The 16,653-nt window shown below is 39.9% G+C and overlaps 2 protein-coding genes across 2 annotated transcripts; both read right to left on the minus strand.

Moving 5' to 3' along the window:
• Positions 1 to 1,367: 1,367 nt before the first annotated feature.
• On the minus strand, positions 1,368 to 16,175 carry LOC309354707 (vomeronasal type-2 receptor 26-like; the record flags this gene model as incomplete). The annotated part of the gene is made up of 3 exons (XM_081884972.1): positions 1,368 to 2,266; positions 15,234 to 15,360; positions 16,152 to 16,175. The coding sequence occupies 3 exons, from the start codon at positions 16,173 to 16,175 to the stop codon at positions 1,368 to 1,370; spliced, it is 1,050 nt and encodes a 349-aa protein (XP_081741098.1).
• Positions 12,988 to 13,884, minus strand: LOC309356033 (vomeronasal type-2 receptor 26-like; the record flags this gene model as incomplete). Its single annotated transcript, XM_081887215.1, has 1 exon — positions 12,988 to 13,884. One exon carries the CDS (start codon positions 13,882 to 13,884, stop codon positions 12,988 to 12,990), a length of 897 nt encoding a protein of 298 aa, XP_081743341.1.
• Positions 16,176 to 16,653: the final 478 nt, after the last annotated feature.

Genomic DNA, 16,653 nt, shown 5'->3' on the forward strand with positions numbered 1-16,653 from the left:
AGGTTGCTTCAGAATCGAAATAACAGAAACTTGAGAGCAAATAGCACAGAAATGCGTACCAAACTTGTGCTTTATTCTGCTAGCTTTGGGGAAGTGGTTTTTACATTACACTGACTGTGTTGCCTATGGCTGGTCCACAAGTTCTCCATTCATGTTCTAAGCATAAAACAATATATAATAATTATCAATGACACAAGTTGAACCAGCAACACTTAAAAGCCACTTGGCTTGCTGGAGGGAAAAGAAAAGAGAGATCTCAGCAGGAATCTAAAGCAGCATAGTGAGTATACCTGTCTTACATTACAAATGAAATTGATAGAATTTCGTAGTATATGAACTAACCCATTGTGGCAGATAACATTTGGCAGAGAGGGGACTGCCAGCTGAGTTCTGATGGTTCAGGACATCTGAAATAGGCAGTGAGGCTGCTGCTTTAAAAATCCTCCATGGACCCAGAAGTCTTGAAAACCTATAGGCCAGTTGCAAATGTCCATTTCTTGAGCGTTGTTCTCCAGCAGATGATTGCTAATGTGCTGGAGGCAATAAAATTCAGGGTGCAGGCCTGGTTTTCTCCTAAGACTATCTTGGCCACCCAGTATGGTGATCTATGTGGGGAAGGAGACAGTGGGAACATGTTCCTGTTTATTCTGCTTGACCTTTCAGTGACTTTTAATACCATCAACCATGGCATCCTTCTGGGGAGACTATCTGTGCTAGTAGTAGTGTGCATTGTTTCGCAATGGTTCTACTCCTACTTGAATTTTCAACTCCAGAAAGTGGTGCCTGTGGGTTTTTATTTGGCCCAATTGAGACTCCAGTGTGGAGTTACTCAAAGTTTGAGTTCATCTCCCCTCTGTTAGCATCAAAATGAAACCACCAAGTGGGGTAATCTGGAATTCAGGAGTGTGTTTCATCAGGATGCTGATGACCAGAGCCCATGAGGCAGACTGAAGCACTTGCCTTACCTCAGAGGGCAGAAGTACAAGAGTTGTCACTCTGCCCACCTGACCAAGGTGGGGAAAAAACCAGATTGCTCCCACACATGCATAGAAGTCAGGACTACTGTGCACTAACTGTTTCAAACTATGAGTGTTGGATTGACCTGTTCTAGCATTTTTCTAAAAGGCAAGAAAAGAAACCCTATCAGCCAGAGGCAGTTTGGCAGTCCACAGATATCTCATAAATGGATCCACAGGGCTCTGATTTCTGAAGTGGACTCAGGATCCAATTGAATCAGATGAATCCACTGTAGAATTCACCTTCTGTGGAATCCTCTCCACCCCTCGGCTTCTGGGAAACTTACAAAGAAATTGGGCAGGTTTTTATATCATAGGCAAAGTCAACTACTAGAATTTGTTTAGCGTGTGCTACTTTCTTCTTATTAATATATCTTTATTGTTCAGCTCAGGCCTCAGGATAATGATATAGCATTTGGGGGAAAAGATGCAGCCCAGTAAGCCAGCACTGGAGGTCAAAATGGAGAAGATCTCCACTGCCACCATGTATTTTCCCTTTGTGCTCAAGTAGGTTGGAATGAAGGACAGCCAAACGCTGCAGAAGACCAACATGCTGAAGGTGATGAACTTGGCTTCATTGAAACTGTCTGGCAATTTCCTGGCTAGGAAAGCCACAGTGAAGCTGACAAAGGCAAGTACACCCATGAAACCCAGGACAGAGTAAAACATGGTGACAGAACCTTCATTGCATTCCACTATAATTTCTTCAGGCATGGAGTTCATGTCAGATTCTGGGAATGGAGGAGAGGTTGCAAGCCATACACTGCACATTGTGGCTTGAATAAGAGTGCAGGAAAGAACAATAGAAAAAGCCAGTCTATTGCCCACCCACTTCCTCATCCTGGACCCAGGTTTCGTGGCCATGAAAGCCAGAAACACTATGATAGTTTTGGCCAAAACAGAAGAGACAGCAACTGAGAAGATGACTCCAAACATGGTTTGTCGAAGGAGACACATCACCATCTGAGGTTGCCCAATGAAAAACAGAGGGCAAAGGAAACAGAGCAGGAGGGAGGTGAGGAGAGTGTAGGTGAGGTCCCGGTTGTTGGCTTTGACTATGGGAGTGTCCTTATGCTGAATGAAGACCCAAAGCACCAAAGCTGTGATGGAAGAAAAGGAAAGTGCCAGAATGGCCAAACTGGTCCCCAAAGGTTCTTCATAAGACAAGAAGCTAATACTTTTGGGAATGCAGGAATCTTTATTGATATTTGGATATTGTCCTTCTGGACATAGAAAGCAGTCCACCATGTCTGAAAAAGATAGAAACCTTTATTGTACATAGAACCCCAAATTGTACCTTACTATACTAATCAACCTGGTTGGTCAAAATCTACAAGAGACGTGTGCCATCCCAATAGGGCTCTACAAGCAAGTGTGTTCCAAAAGCAACCAATGTAGATCGCCTTTAATCAAAGGAAATTCAACCAAGCACTGAAGCTGCCTCTCTTATGGGAGAGCAAATGCACTGTAGACATGTTACACTAGAGGTGTTTAGAACTGTGTCTATCCTAAAAGAAATGTCCTATCAGTCTTGAAGCTCACTGACTTATCTTACACCAACAACAATGTTTCAGACTAAGCTACCTCAAACACTGTAAAGGTGTTGGACTAGAAGTGTGAAACTACAACATCTGGTGCAGGTTCTTGGGTGGATCCAGTGCCTCTGAGATTTGATCTTCCTTTCCCCGGCACTGCCCTGTGAGTGTGGCAGTCTCTGCCCCATAGATCTCCTTGCCAACTGAAGTTTCGTAGGAATCATCCTTACTTTCTTTCAGATGTCTTTTAAAACTGTATTGTTCAGACAGACCTTTGGAATATAATTTTCTTAAATCCAACCAATTCTCATTTATATGTTTCTGGTGTTTATACTGCTATCAATGTAGTGTGTTTTATTAAGAATGTATTTATGTATTATGTTGCATACTGACTTCTTATATTTTCTTTGAAAGTGCAGTTATACATAAGCAAAAACATGAAATAAAATTAACCCCCAATCTATGCATTGTTGTACATGTACATTTGTTTGAAACCTGGGGTCAGATCATTTCATATAGGCATTTGAAGAGATAAATTTTCATTAAGTTTGGTTAGAGCATAATCCGGCATATATTTTCAGGCAGAACTCTGTAACTGTATTCTGGTACCTCTCTGGTGGGCATCATTGCCATTCTAAGAGAACAAGGGTGGTATTCATGGTGAGTTACGGCACCTTTTTTTCTGGAAAAATAATACTGAGTATAATATTTTTCATTATTTCCACCAAGCCGTTGAATTGACCACTAATAGTTAAACATGAACATATCACTAGGGACTCATCTACATTGGTCAGTTAAAATGTTAAAAATGTGTTATAAAAATGTGACACCAGAGGGTGCTGTAGAGCACCGATCCATCCTCAATGGAAAATTGCATTCAGAGCTATATTACGGTGGTTTGCTTTTTTTAGCTTTTTTACAAATCAGTGTAGATCCGGCCTAGGTGTATCAAACTATAACCTTATATCAGTAAACAATACCCCTTTAGGATTCTAAACCACTTTTACTACAAAGGTTACATGAATATAAGCTGACAATCTTAGTAAAGGCATCCCTTACCCTTTTCATTGGAGATCTTTCCTTCTGGACACAGGAGGCAATCATAGCAGCAAAATTGTTCACCTTCTTTCTTGGTCTTACGATAGCCCAAAGGGCAATTGTCATTACATGTAGAAAGAGGTACTGCCTGGCCATCGAGGAAAGAGTTAAATATTTAAGGATTCAGAAAATATGTATTAGGAATTGGCATCTAACAGACATTTCAAAAAATGTTTGATCCTCGCATGAAATAACAGGGCTGCTAATGTCAAGGGTACCTGTAGGTATGCAATGAGCTATTGGCCCTCCCCTGTTGGTGAACTTTGTTATGAATATGACAAATGTCTTGCGTACTTTCTAATGGATTAGCCCACTGTATTATCCACTGGATCTCAGCAAAATTGAGTTTGGCATAATCTTTATTGATAGTTGCTCTTTCACTAATTTTTGCTTATTTTTTGATAGTGTTATTGTGTTTTGCAACTCCTATACATGAAAACTAGAAGGTATGTTCTCCTGATAGCTATGTGACTCAGTTTTAGGTGATTGTACCCAGAAGTGCAGCTTTAGCTTATTATGCCAAGTAAACTGATTCAATGTTTTGGGAGATGTAGATTTGAGTTGAAAACATTGTTTTGAATGGGCTGGACCTAACCAACAGAATACAGGTTCCCTACTCAGGTATCAAAGCTCCTCTTCCGGCTGAGAATGAATAAACAGATATTAGGTCATGGTAGGTTCTGCCTCCAGTTGTGTTTGAAGAGAAACACCTAATCGCAACATGCTTCTGTGAATAGAAACATGCATATGGAAGACAGGAGACTTCTTTCTCAGGGTTCATGGTTGTGTGGTACCCTAACAACATGTGAGTATTTATACAGATGAATGGGATGCTGCAGACATGCATTTCAATGTGTTGACAATAGGACAGGGTAGCCTGCCACTGCTCACCATCTAAGCCTTGACAAGTCTTAACATTCTTGGGTCTCAAGAATGTCTTGATGTATCTGAGTTGCAATCAACTCAGAAATTTAACAGCCTCATTTGTTACCACCACTACCCTTCAAGTGATGCTCCATGTGTTGGGCAGAGTGTCTCTGATTGTATCAGTCAGTGGAAGGACATGTGTAGTAGCATTTTCTCAGCCAGTGCAATGACACATCTTCCCTTTCCATGCTGTACTTTAGTCTTAAAAAAGGGAAAACACACAGCCTCCTTTTTGGTTGAAGCAATTTGGCAAATCACAACCATTTCCAGAAAAAAAGTAGGCTTGATCAAGTTGGCAGAATGACATAGCTTTCTGTTGCATAGCCACAAGGTAATAAACAAGCTAGGACTGAAAGCAGAATAGATGTCTGTAGCTGGAAACAACCAAGTGTTTCTCCTTTTCTCTGGGTGTATTATACAGGGAAAGAGAATCTTACATAATCTATTTACCTAATTTTGCAATGATTACTTTTGTGGGTGATATTTGGTAACAGAGACCTATTTTTTTGAATATTCAATGGTCCAATGCACCCCAACCCTACCTGGTTGAAACTTTTAGACCACACAATAGAATCCTCACAAATGTTGAACACTTTATCAGGAGCAGCCTGTGGGTCTATCCTTCCAATTTTGACTTTAAGAAAGGACTGGTTGGGGAATGCAATCCAGTTTATAATATCAAATCCAGCTCCTATTTCCCCATTTTGGTCAAAATAAACTTCTTCATTCACACTGTTGTTAAATGAAATTCTCCTAAGATACTGGTGGACCTTTAAAAAAAATAAAAGAGAAAAAACCCCATACATAATTATGTACCAAGTGGTGTTAGTACACTTTGACTAGTAACAGTGCTGTCATTTTTTTTGTAATCAACTTCCTTGAGAATCTTGGACAACAGAAAAAGTAGTAATAAAATTTTAAAATTACACAGATGTGGAAACAATTAGAGATACCTTTTTTCCTTTCTTCTCTAATATCATTAAAACCCTGGATCAACTAATGAAGTTGAATGTTGTTCTATTCAAGACAGATAAGCAAAAGTATTTCCTCCGCAAATACAAAGGAATTCATTATCAAATGTTTTGGGAATTGACACAACTGAAAAAGCTTGAAACGGGGACAAGACTACTTTGGGGTCCAGAGCCTCAGATTAACATAGGCAGAAATAGGAGTGAACTACTGATCTACTTGTGGATTTTTAGTAGGCATCTGATTGGCTACTGTGCAATCTGGGATGCTGATTTCCATGTGCCTCTGTTCTGATGCAGCAGGGATCTTTTTACACACAAGAAGGCAGGGAATACTTAGGAACAAGTTTAGGATTAAGCCCACTCCACATGTTGCAAATCCCAACCTGATCCCAGTCTTTTGATAATTTGCAAAAACAAGATAGCTAATTGTAAATGTTTAAAATAACATACAACTTCAACATTAGTTATACCCTTCTGGAATCACGAGCTAATCAAATCCACAATGATATTAACTGGAGAAAAGCTAAACTCGTAAAATGGATGATAAACCAACATAACATGCAAATTTGACAGAGAGAAACAATAATATAAGACAGACACAGTTATACCAATAGATAAAGTGAGTTCTCTTGTTTTCACCTGTTCAAAAGGTTACCTGCCATGGATGGTGATTCAGAAGCTTTCAGTTACCTTCACCCACCATTGGTCTGTGTTTAACTTGGGATGAATGCATGGCATGCAAAGCATGGGCCAAAGCATAGACAGCATTGTAGATGCTATAGCTGTTGCCACTCACGCTTGGGTCAAAAAGAGGCTCAGAAAGACTCTCCTGCTTCTCGTATCCAGTGCATAATTCCATATCTTGATTACCTATATCAGAGTCGGGGAGAATGCATTTGAATGCATATTGCCAGATATCCCTGAGAAAGCCATCTTCTGAGTCTATAACTGGATTTCTCATGTGAAGGAATTTCTGGAATCCTAACAACTCTTGAGAATGAACTGCAAAGGATAAAGAGCCATCAATGAAGTTTACGTTCCATCTACTTTGATGTCCAACTGATGAGAAGTCCATCTGGGCTACCATAATAAAGACTTGACCACTTAACTTCACTGGTATATTCAATTCAAAAATGTACAGTAGTGTTGTCAACATGATTATATTCTTAACATCACCATGCAAGATAAACACGTTGGCAGTGCTTTCCATTATAACTTGATTAGCCTTATTCACCTCTTTCGACATATTTATAATGCCACTGGAAAAGGATAGGTTGGGGAATCTTACTATGAAGTCAAAGCAGATCCCATTCAAGGAAAAGAAGGGAAGTATGACATTTACAAATCTTTCTCCAGTCTCATCATTCTGAGAGCAAATCACTCCAATCCACGTCCAGTTAAAAAACAGCAGCAACTGGAGGATTCCCCTATATTGATGGTTTTCATTTGGAAACATCCGGTGGAAGAAAACCATTTCAGTTACATCATTTATTTCTGGAGTAGCACCATAGGTAAGCTAAGTAAAAGAAAAAGTGTGGCTGAGAAGGAGAGCATGTGCATTTATTTCCACATTAAATTATACAGATATGATTTCTTGATAACAGTGAAAGCAGAAAAAAATTATGGTTGACTGCACATGTCCCATATTAACAATGATTCCAGATCATACACTGTGTTAAAAGTCTCCCGTTTGTTTTTACCTTAATGAAATAGATTCCACAACAAAGGTTCTACTATGGTGAACATGAAGATAGACAATTGCAGTACATGTAACCACCAGGAGGGGTTCCTCCAAACAAGTCAGTGAATGGGGATGCTCATATGACAGTAAGATGACCCAAGGTTGTAGACAGAAATGTTTGACCATTGCTAAACAGTAGCATATGTATACAGGATATTTTTAAAATAAAAAAATCATATGAATCAATAAAGCTTTCCCCCTATTTCATGATTAACTGCAGCATGCAAGTTATGCCTTTCTGCAGAGCTTTCCAAACTGTGTGTCACAACAGGTTAGTGAGTTGGCTGCACTGCGTAGGTGTGTTGCATGATATGTGTCCAAACCTCTTTTAAGGGGTTGGCTTTACCTCCGGTTTGCTAGTAAAACTGAATTATTTTGTTGCAAAATAATAAACTTTCCAAAATGGAAAATTTGGAAAGCTCTGTCTTTCTGTTTGTATAATACAATTTTATATCCACAAAAAGAGATGTATTAATAAGCTCCCATGAGCACATCTTACCTGGGGAATCTTGTAAATGCACAGATTAGCTGCCATGTGAACACCAACATCAAAACTGGGTCCCCCAATGACTGCTACGGGATTGTACTGGGTGTCACACTTGAAGTTAGGGATGCATTTTCCATGTGCAGAAAGAAGTTGCATTGAGGCATGATAAGTCCAGCTTGCACTGAAATAGCTATTGTAGATGTGGAATCCCAGGGTTATATTAGATAAGAGCTGTGGATTGTCATTAATCTCTTTTACAGCAAATACCAAGGCTACAAGGTGCTGGTAGCTCTGAAGCAACATTCTGCAAAGAAAGGCAAAGTCTACGTCATAGATTGTCTCCTCCAGAATAAGGCATTCAAAAGTATGTATCATATCTATTTATTGTTACAAATGTTGGGTGCCTCCCTCTTTCTCTGCCAAGTGATAGGAAGGTTTAAGCGGGTTCGATGCCCTCACCCAGGGTCTGTGTTTCTTTGGAGAACTGAAATATGGAGAAGAATATCATAGCTTTCATAAATATGGTTTATTCCCCAATTTAAACCTTCAGTGTGCATGGAGGGAGTCCAAATCTTACAGCATGGCCATTTGCTGAGGGGATTGTCCCCCACAACACTGCAGCCCTGGAGTCCAAGGCATCTTTCCCAGCCAGCCTTCAGCCAGCCTCCCCAGTCCTTTTCTCTGCCTCCTTCTTCACAGCACACCTTGCTAAAAGCTCTCTTTTCCTGTCACCTCACACCCAGTTACCCAGACAACCTTCCAACACACACAGCCTGTCTTTGTTCACACCTCAGGGCGGGGGGGGGGGGACAGGGACGGGGACACAGTTCTCTTGTATTGCCAATGACCCTCAATGACCCTGTATTGTTCATTAGTGACCCTAACTTGGCCAGGTTGTTTTGCATAGGCTGGTTTGGGAATTCCTCTGCAGCTTGTATTTCTTGCTTCACATCCCAAATAAAAAAAATCCTACCATTTAATAATTTTAGGGTTCAGTGGGGGGTCCCCCTAAATCTATAACAATATGTTTAATTAGTGTACTGCACAAAAATATTATATGGCCACAGTTCAGAGGTGAAGAAACACTTATAAGGAAGGGGAATGAGTTCAATACTGTTCTTATTTATATGCCTAATCTGCATTTTCCAAAACAGTATATGGGCTGAAAACTCAACATAATTTGAATTTTGAATATATCCAAATTTTACAGTGTACTTCTGCATCCAAGTAATGTGCATAAAATGCATATACAAGCATAAATATTTTTATAGTTTTATCATGTTTTAAATATACCACTGCACACTGTTTTTATATTTTTATGAGTTGGCAATTTATAAGTATTCTTACAAATATATAAATACAATTAAAAATGCTTTACAAAAAATCAAAATTGGATGCTCCTGTTTGATTTTAATAGGAGGGGGTAAAGTTACCATTCATAAGGGAAATGACAGAGCTGATATACTGGGAACATAGATTGCATCCATGGAAAGGTGGAATTGTAAAAAAAGAATTATTTTTACATATTACATATGTTTTTTAAAAAAAATAAAAGAAGAAGAAGAAGAAATGAAATTCTTACAAATAATCATTAAAGAGTTCATCAGAAGGATGTCGTTCAAAGGTTATTTCATCAGAAAAAATGTAGAACAGAGAAACGATGCCTGCAATGATGAAGTCTCCTGACTGATAATACTTGTGACGAACAGAGAGAGGGTAGTTGATGTTGCATTTATTAACAGGAGTATTGCATGACATCAGAGGCAGCAAAACTGATAGCCACACAAAGAACAGTATCTTCACCCATGAAAATATCTTAATGAATGTCATTTTCTCTATTTCCATATCAACATTCATATGTCCTTGAGCAGCACAGTCTGATTTGAATGGAAATCTATTGGACTTATTGCAGTGAAGGCTTATTCAGTGAAAAGTATCAGGGATAGTCTGTCTTACAAAATGCTGATTCTCACTAGCCCTGGTTCTTCATGGAAAAGTCTATGTAAATGGTTGTGTTATGTCATGCTAGTTGTTTTCCCTTGGTTATCAGAGGTCCGCTGAGATTTGAAAATGTAGTGGAATAAATTGTGATGAACTTGATCATTACAGAGGAGATAACATCTTACTCAGAATTGCAGGTTCCCTGAGACATGGCAGAGGAAAACATGCTTATCACATCCCAGCGGACGTTGCTTCCCGTTCTCCTCATTGGGGCAGCAAGTGATACAGGAACTTGCATTGGTAACTTCTTTTTACCCAGACAGCATCAGAACCAGAATATTGTTTGCAATGCATTTTTGGAAAGTGGAGATTTTGGAGGCAAAAAACCCATTCAGCAAATAGGACTAGAGCAGGACACTTGGGCAATGGTCACCTTCCTGCCACTGTATGTATCACAAGCAGCATAGACCCAGCATTCCATGTGATTGTGCCAGGCCCAGCAATTCTATATGTAGAACATAGCTATCAAAATGTTGAATGTGATCATCTGAATGTGTCTGTCTGTAGGCAATGTGTCTGTCTGTAGCTTGAGAAAGATAACTGTCATTGTCTAGGAGAGGTTGTAAATCTCTGATGTTGTGTTGAACTGTTTTAACTTGGGAGCTGTATGTGATTTCTAGTGGTGTTCTGTTATTTTCTCTATTGAGTCTGTCTTAACTTGCTGCAAGACAGACCCAAAAGAGAAAAAGCTCTGGGAGGAAGACCTTTCATTGCCTACAGACAGCCACCCAATCATAAACAACTCCTCACCCACAATAATACAGCAACCAGACTTAACATGGACACTGGCCTGCAATAAACCCAGATGCCAACTTTGCTACCACATACACCCATCACTGGCCCAACAACATCACTGGGTCCAAAAACATACCATCTCAGGCTTATTTAATTGCTCATCTTCTAACATTGTGTATGCCATCAAATGCCAGCAGTGCCCTCTGTATTGGACAAACAGGCCAAACCCTACACCAAAGGATAAATGACATAAATTGGACATCAGAAATCACAAGACAGAGAAGCCAGTAGGAGAAAAATTCAGTCTTCCAGGACATTCAATACAGGATCTCAAAGCAGCTGTCTTGTTACAAAATAATTTCAGAAATAGACTTGAAAGAGAAGTTGCTGAATTACAACTTATTACTAAACTGAAAACTATGGTGAGGCCTGGTTTGAATAGAGATATTGGATTCTTGTCTCATTACATATGCTAAAACTAATTTTGGTTATCTGCATACTATCTCCTGCTTTTTCCTGTAGGAGTAATTACAGTCGTTAACAGTTGTCAACAGGTTTACCATACCCATTGAGTCAATCACCCATCTCCTACTACCCTTCTGAGAAAAAACCCACCCCACCTCACCCTCCCATTATATACTGTATAATGGTCTGGTGACTTCTGTTTCAGTGTAACTGAAGAATTGTGCATGCACATGAAAGCTTATACCCAGAACAAACTTAGTTGGTCTCTAAGGTGCTACTGGACATTATTTATTTATTTATTTATTTATTTATTTATTTATTTATTTATTTATTTAGACTGCATTGGACCAACACGGCTATCTACCTGAATCTAGAAACTTGCAATGCAAAACTAACACGATTTCCCTAGTTTTTAAAAAGGTTGTGTGTGCGGTTCTCCTTCACCTCAGTGTTCTTGGCAGGAGCCCTCAAGGGTAGGGAGAGTAGCCACTGAACACTCAGCCAATAGACTGTCAGCTTGCTCCAACTAGGAAAGAAAAAAAGGCTCCAGGAACAAAGCATGGGGGAAGTATGTGTTGAAGGACACTCCATTCAAAGGTTGCTTCAGAACAGAAATAACAGAAACTTGCAGTGTAAAATTTACATTTTCCTGGTTTTAAAAAAGTTTGTTTTCTGAGAGCAAATAGCACAGAAATGGGTACCAAACCTGTGCTTTATTCTGCTAGCTTTTGGGAAGTGGTTTTTACATTACACTGACTGTGTTGCCTATGGCTGGTCCACAAGTTCTCCATTCATGTTCTAAGCATAAAACAATATATAATAATTATCAATGACACAAGTTGAACCAGCAACACTTAAAAGCCACTTGACTTGCCGGAGGGAAAAGAAAAGAGAGATCTCAGCAGGAATCTAAAGCAGCATGGTGAGTATACCTGTCTTACATTACAAATGAAATTGATAGAATTTCGTAGTTTATGAACTAACCCATAGTGGCAGATAACATTTGGCAGAGAGGGGACTGCCAGCTGAGTTCTGATGGTTCAGGACATCTGAAATTGGCAGTGAGGCTGCTGCTTTAAAAATCCTCCATGGACCCAGAAGTCTTGAAAACCTATAGGCCAGTTGCAAATGTCCATTTCTTGAGAGATGTTCTCCAGCAGATAATTGCTAATGTGCTGGAGGCAATAAAATTCAGGGTGCAGGCCTGGTTTTGTCCTAAGACTATCTTGGCCACCCAGTGTGGTGATCTATGTGGGGAAGGAGACAGTGGGAACATGTTCCTGTTTATTCTGCTTGACCTTTCAGTGACTTTTAATACCATCAACCATGGCATCCTTCTGGGGAGGCTATCTGTGCTAGTAGTAGTGTGCATTGTTTCACAATGGTTCTACTCCTACTTGAATTTTCAACTCCAGAAAGTGGTGCCTGTGGGTTTTTATTTGGCCCAATTGAGACTCCACTGTGGAGTTACTCAAAGTTTGAGTTCATCTCCCCTGCTGTTAGCATCAAAATGAAACCACAAAGTGGGGTAATCTGGAATTCAGGAGTGTGTTTCATCAGGATGCTGATGACCAGAGCCCATGAGGCAGACTGAAGCACTTGCCTTACCTCAGAGGGCAGAAGTACAAGAGTTGTCACTCTGCCCACCCCACCAAGGTGAAAAGAAAATCAGATTGCTCCCACACATGCATAGAAGTCAGGACTACTGTGCACTAACTGTTTCAAACTATGAGTGTTGGATTGACCTGTTCTAGCATTTTTCTAAAAGGCAAGAAAAGAAGAACTACCAGGCAGAGGCAGTGTGGCAGTCCACAGATATCTCATAAATGGATACACAGGGCTCTGATTTCTGAAGTGGACTCAGGATCCAATTGAATCAGATGAATCCACTGTAGAATTCACCTTCTGTGGAATCCTCTTCCACCTCTCGGCTTCTGGGAAACTTACAAAGAAATTGGGCAGGTTTTTATATCATAGGCAAAGTCAACTACTAGAATTTTTTTAGCATGTGCTACTTTCTTCTTATTAACATATCTTTATTGTTCAGCTCAGGCCTCAAGATAATGATATAGCATTTGGGGGAAAAGATGCAGCCCAGTAAGCCAGCACTGGAGGTCAAAATGGAGAAGATCTCAACTGCCACCATGTATTTTCCCTTTGTGCTCAAGTAGGTTGGAATGAAGGACAGCCAAACGCTGCAGAAGACCAACATGCTGAAGGTGATGAACTTGGCTTCATTGAAACTGTCCGGCAATTTCCTGGCTAGGAAAGCCACAGTGAAGCTGACAAAGGCAAGTACACCCATGAAACCCAGGACAGAGTAAAACATGGTGACAGAACCTTCATTGCATTCCACTATAATTTCTTCAGGCATGGAGTTCATGTCAGATTCTGGGAATGGAGGAGAGGTTGCAAGCCATACACTGCACATTGTGGCTTGAATAAGAGTGCAGGAAAGAACAATGGAAAAAGCCAGTCTATTGCCCACCCACTTCCTCATCCTGGACCCAGGCTTGGTGGCCATGAAAGCCAGAAACACTATGATAGTTTTGGCCAAAACAGAAGAGACAGCAACTGAGAAGATGACGCCAAACATGGTTTGTCGAAGGAGACACATCACCATCTGAGGTTGCCCAATGAAAAACAGAGGACAAAGGAAACAGAGCAGGAGGGAGGTGAGGAGAGTGTAGGTGAGGTCCCGGTTGTTGGCTTTGACTATGGGAGTGTTCTTATGCTGAATGAAGACCCAAAGCACCAAAGTTGTGATGGAAGAAAAGGAAAGTGCCAGAATGGCCAAACTGGTCCCCAAAGGTTCTTCATAAGACAAGAAGCTAATACTTTTGGGAATGCAGGAATCTTTGTTGATATTTGGATATTGTCCTTCTGGACATAGAAAGCAGTCCACCATGTCTGAAAAAGATAGAAATCTTTATTGTACATAGAACCCCAAATTGTAGCTTACTATACTAATCAACCTGGTTGGTCAAAATCTACAAGAGACGTGTGCCATCTCAATAGGGCTCTACAAGCAAGTGTGTTCCAAAAGCAACCAATGGTGCAGATCTCCTTTAATCAAAGGAAATTCAACCAAGCACTGAAGCTGCCTCTCTTAGCGGAGAGAAATGCACTGTAGTTGTGCTAGACTAGAGGTGTTGAGATTAGAACTGTGTCTATCCTAAAAGAAATGTCCTATCAGTCTTGAAGCTCATTGAGTTATCTTACACCAACAACAATGTTTCAGACTAAGCTACCTCAAACACTGTAATGGTGTTGGACTAGAAGTGTGAGACTACAACATCTGGTGCAGGTTCTTGGGTGGATCCAGTGCCTCTGAGATTTGATCTTCCTTTCCCCGGCACTGCCCCGTGAGTGTGGCAGTCTCTGCCCCATAGATCTCCTTGCCAACTGAAGCTTCATAGGAATCATCCTTACTTTCTTTCAGATGTCTTTTAAAACTGTATTGTTCAGACAGACCTTTGGAATATGATTTTCTTAAATCCAACCAATTCTCATTTATATGTTCCTGGTGTTTATACTGCTATCAATGTAGTGTGTTTTATTAAGAATATATTTATGTATTATGTTGCATACTGACTTCTTATATTTTCTTTGAAAGTGCAGTTATACATAAGCAAAAAAAATGACATAAAAATAACCCCCCAATCCATGCATAGTTGTACATTAGTTTGAAACCTGGGGTCAGATCATTTCATATAGGCATTTGAAGAGATAAATTTCCATTAAGTTTGGTTAGAGCATAATCCGGCATATATTTTCAGGCAGAACTCTGTAACTGTATTCCGGTACCTCTCTGGTGGGCATCATTGCCATTCTAAGAGAACAAGGGTGGTATTCATGGTGAGTTATGGCACTTTTTTCCCTGGAAAAATAATACTGAGTATAATATTTTTCATTATTTCCACCAAACTGTTGAATTGACCACTAATAATTAAACATGAACATATCACTAGGGACTCATCTACACAGGTCAGTTAAAATGTTAAAAATGTGTTATAAAAATGTGACACCAGAGGTTGCTGTAGAGCACCGATCCATCCTCAATGGAAAATTGCATTAGGAGCTATATTACTGTGGTTTGCTTTTATTAGCTTTTTTACAAATCAGTGTAGATCCAGCCTAGGTGTATCAAACTATAACCTTATATCAGTAAACAATACCCCTTTAGGATTCTAAACCACTTTTACTACAAAAGTTAAATGAATATAAGCTGACAATCTTAGTAAAGGCATCCCTTACCCTTTTCATTGGAGATCTTTCCTTCTGGACACGGGAGGCAATCATAGCAGCAAAATTGTTCACCTTCTTTCTTGGTCTTACGATAGCCCAAAGGGCAATTCTCATTACATGTAGAAAGAGGTACTGCCTGGCCATCGAGGAAAGAGATAAATATTTAGGGATTCAGAAAATATGTATTAGGAATTGGCATCTAACAGACATTTCAAAAAATGTTTGATCCTCGCATGAAATAACAGGGTTGCTAGTGTCAAGGGTACCTGTAGGTATGCAATGAGCTATTGGCCCTCCCCTGTTGGTGAACTTTGTTATGAATGTGACAAATGTCTTGCGTACTTTCTAATGGATTAGCCCACTGGATCTCAGCAAAATTGAGTTTGGCATAATCTTTATTGATAGTTGTTCTTTCACTAATTTTTGCTTATTTTTTGATAGTGTTATTGTGTTTTGCATCTCCTATACATGAAAACTAGAAGGTATGTTCTCCTGATAGCTATGTGACTCAGTTTTAGGTGATTGTACCCAGAAGTGCAGCTTTAGCTTATTATGCCAAGTACATTGATTCAATGTTTTGGGAGATGTAGATTTGAGTTGAAAACATTGTTTTGAATGGGCTGGACCTAACCAACAGAATACAGGTTCCCTACTCACGTATCAAAGCTCCTCTTCCGGCTGAGAATGAATAAACAGATATTAGGTCATGGTAGGTTCTGCCTCCAGTTGTGTTTGAAGAGAAACACCTAATCGCAACATGCTTCTGTGAATAGAAACATGCATATGGAAGACAGGAAACGTCTTTCTCAGGGTTCATGATTGTGTGGTACCCTAACAATATGTGAGTATTTATACAGATGAATGGGATGCTGCAGACATGCATTTCAATGTGTTGACAATAGGACAGGGAAGCCTGCCACTGCTCACCAACTTCAAGTTTGCTCTATGCATAGAGAGGAAAGTCAGTGCCTGACTAAGCCTTGACAAGTCTTAACATTCTTGGGTCTCAAGAATGTCTTGATGTATCTGAGTTGCAATCAACTCAGAAATTTAACAACCTCATTTGTTACCACCACTACCCTTCAAGTGATGCTCCATGTGTTGGGCAGAGTGTCTCTGATTGTATCAGTCAGTGGAAGAACATGTGTAGTAGCATTTTCTCAGCCAGTGCAATGACACATCTTCCCTTTCCATGCTGTACTTTAGTCTTTAAAAAGGGAAAACACACAGCCTCCTTTTTGGTTGAAGCAATTTGGCAAATCACAACCATTTCCAGAAAAAAAGTAGGCTTGATCAAGTTGGCAGAATGACATAGCTTTCTGTTGCATAGCCACAAGGTAATAAACAAGCTAGGACTGAAAGCAGAATAGATGTCTGTAGCTGGAAACAACCATGTGTTTCTCCTTTTCTCTGGGTGTATTATACAGGG

This window comes from Podarcis melisellensis (assembly GCF_964234715.1).
Source record: "Podarcis melisellensis genome assembly, chromosome: 13".
Lineage (NCBI taxonomy): Eukaryota > Metazoa > Chordata > Lepidosauria > Squamata > Lacertidae > Podarcis > Podarcis melisellensis.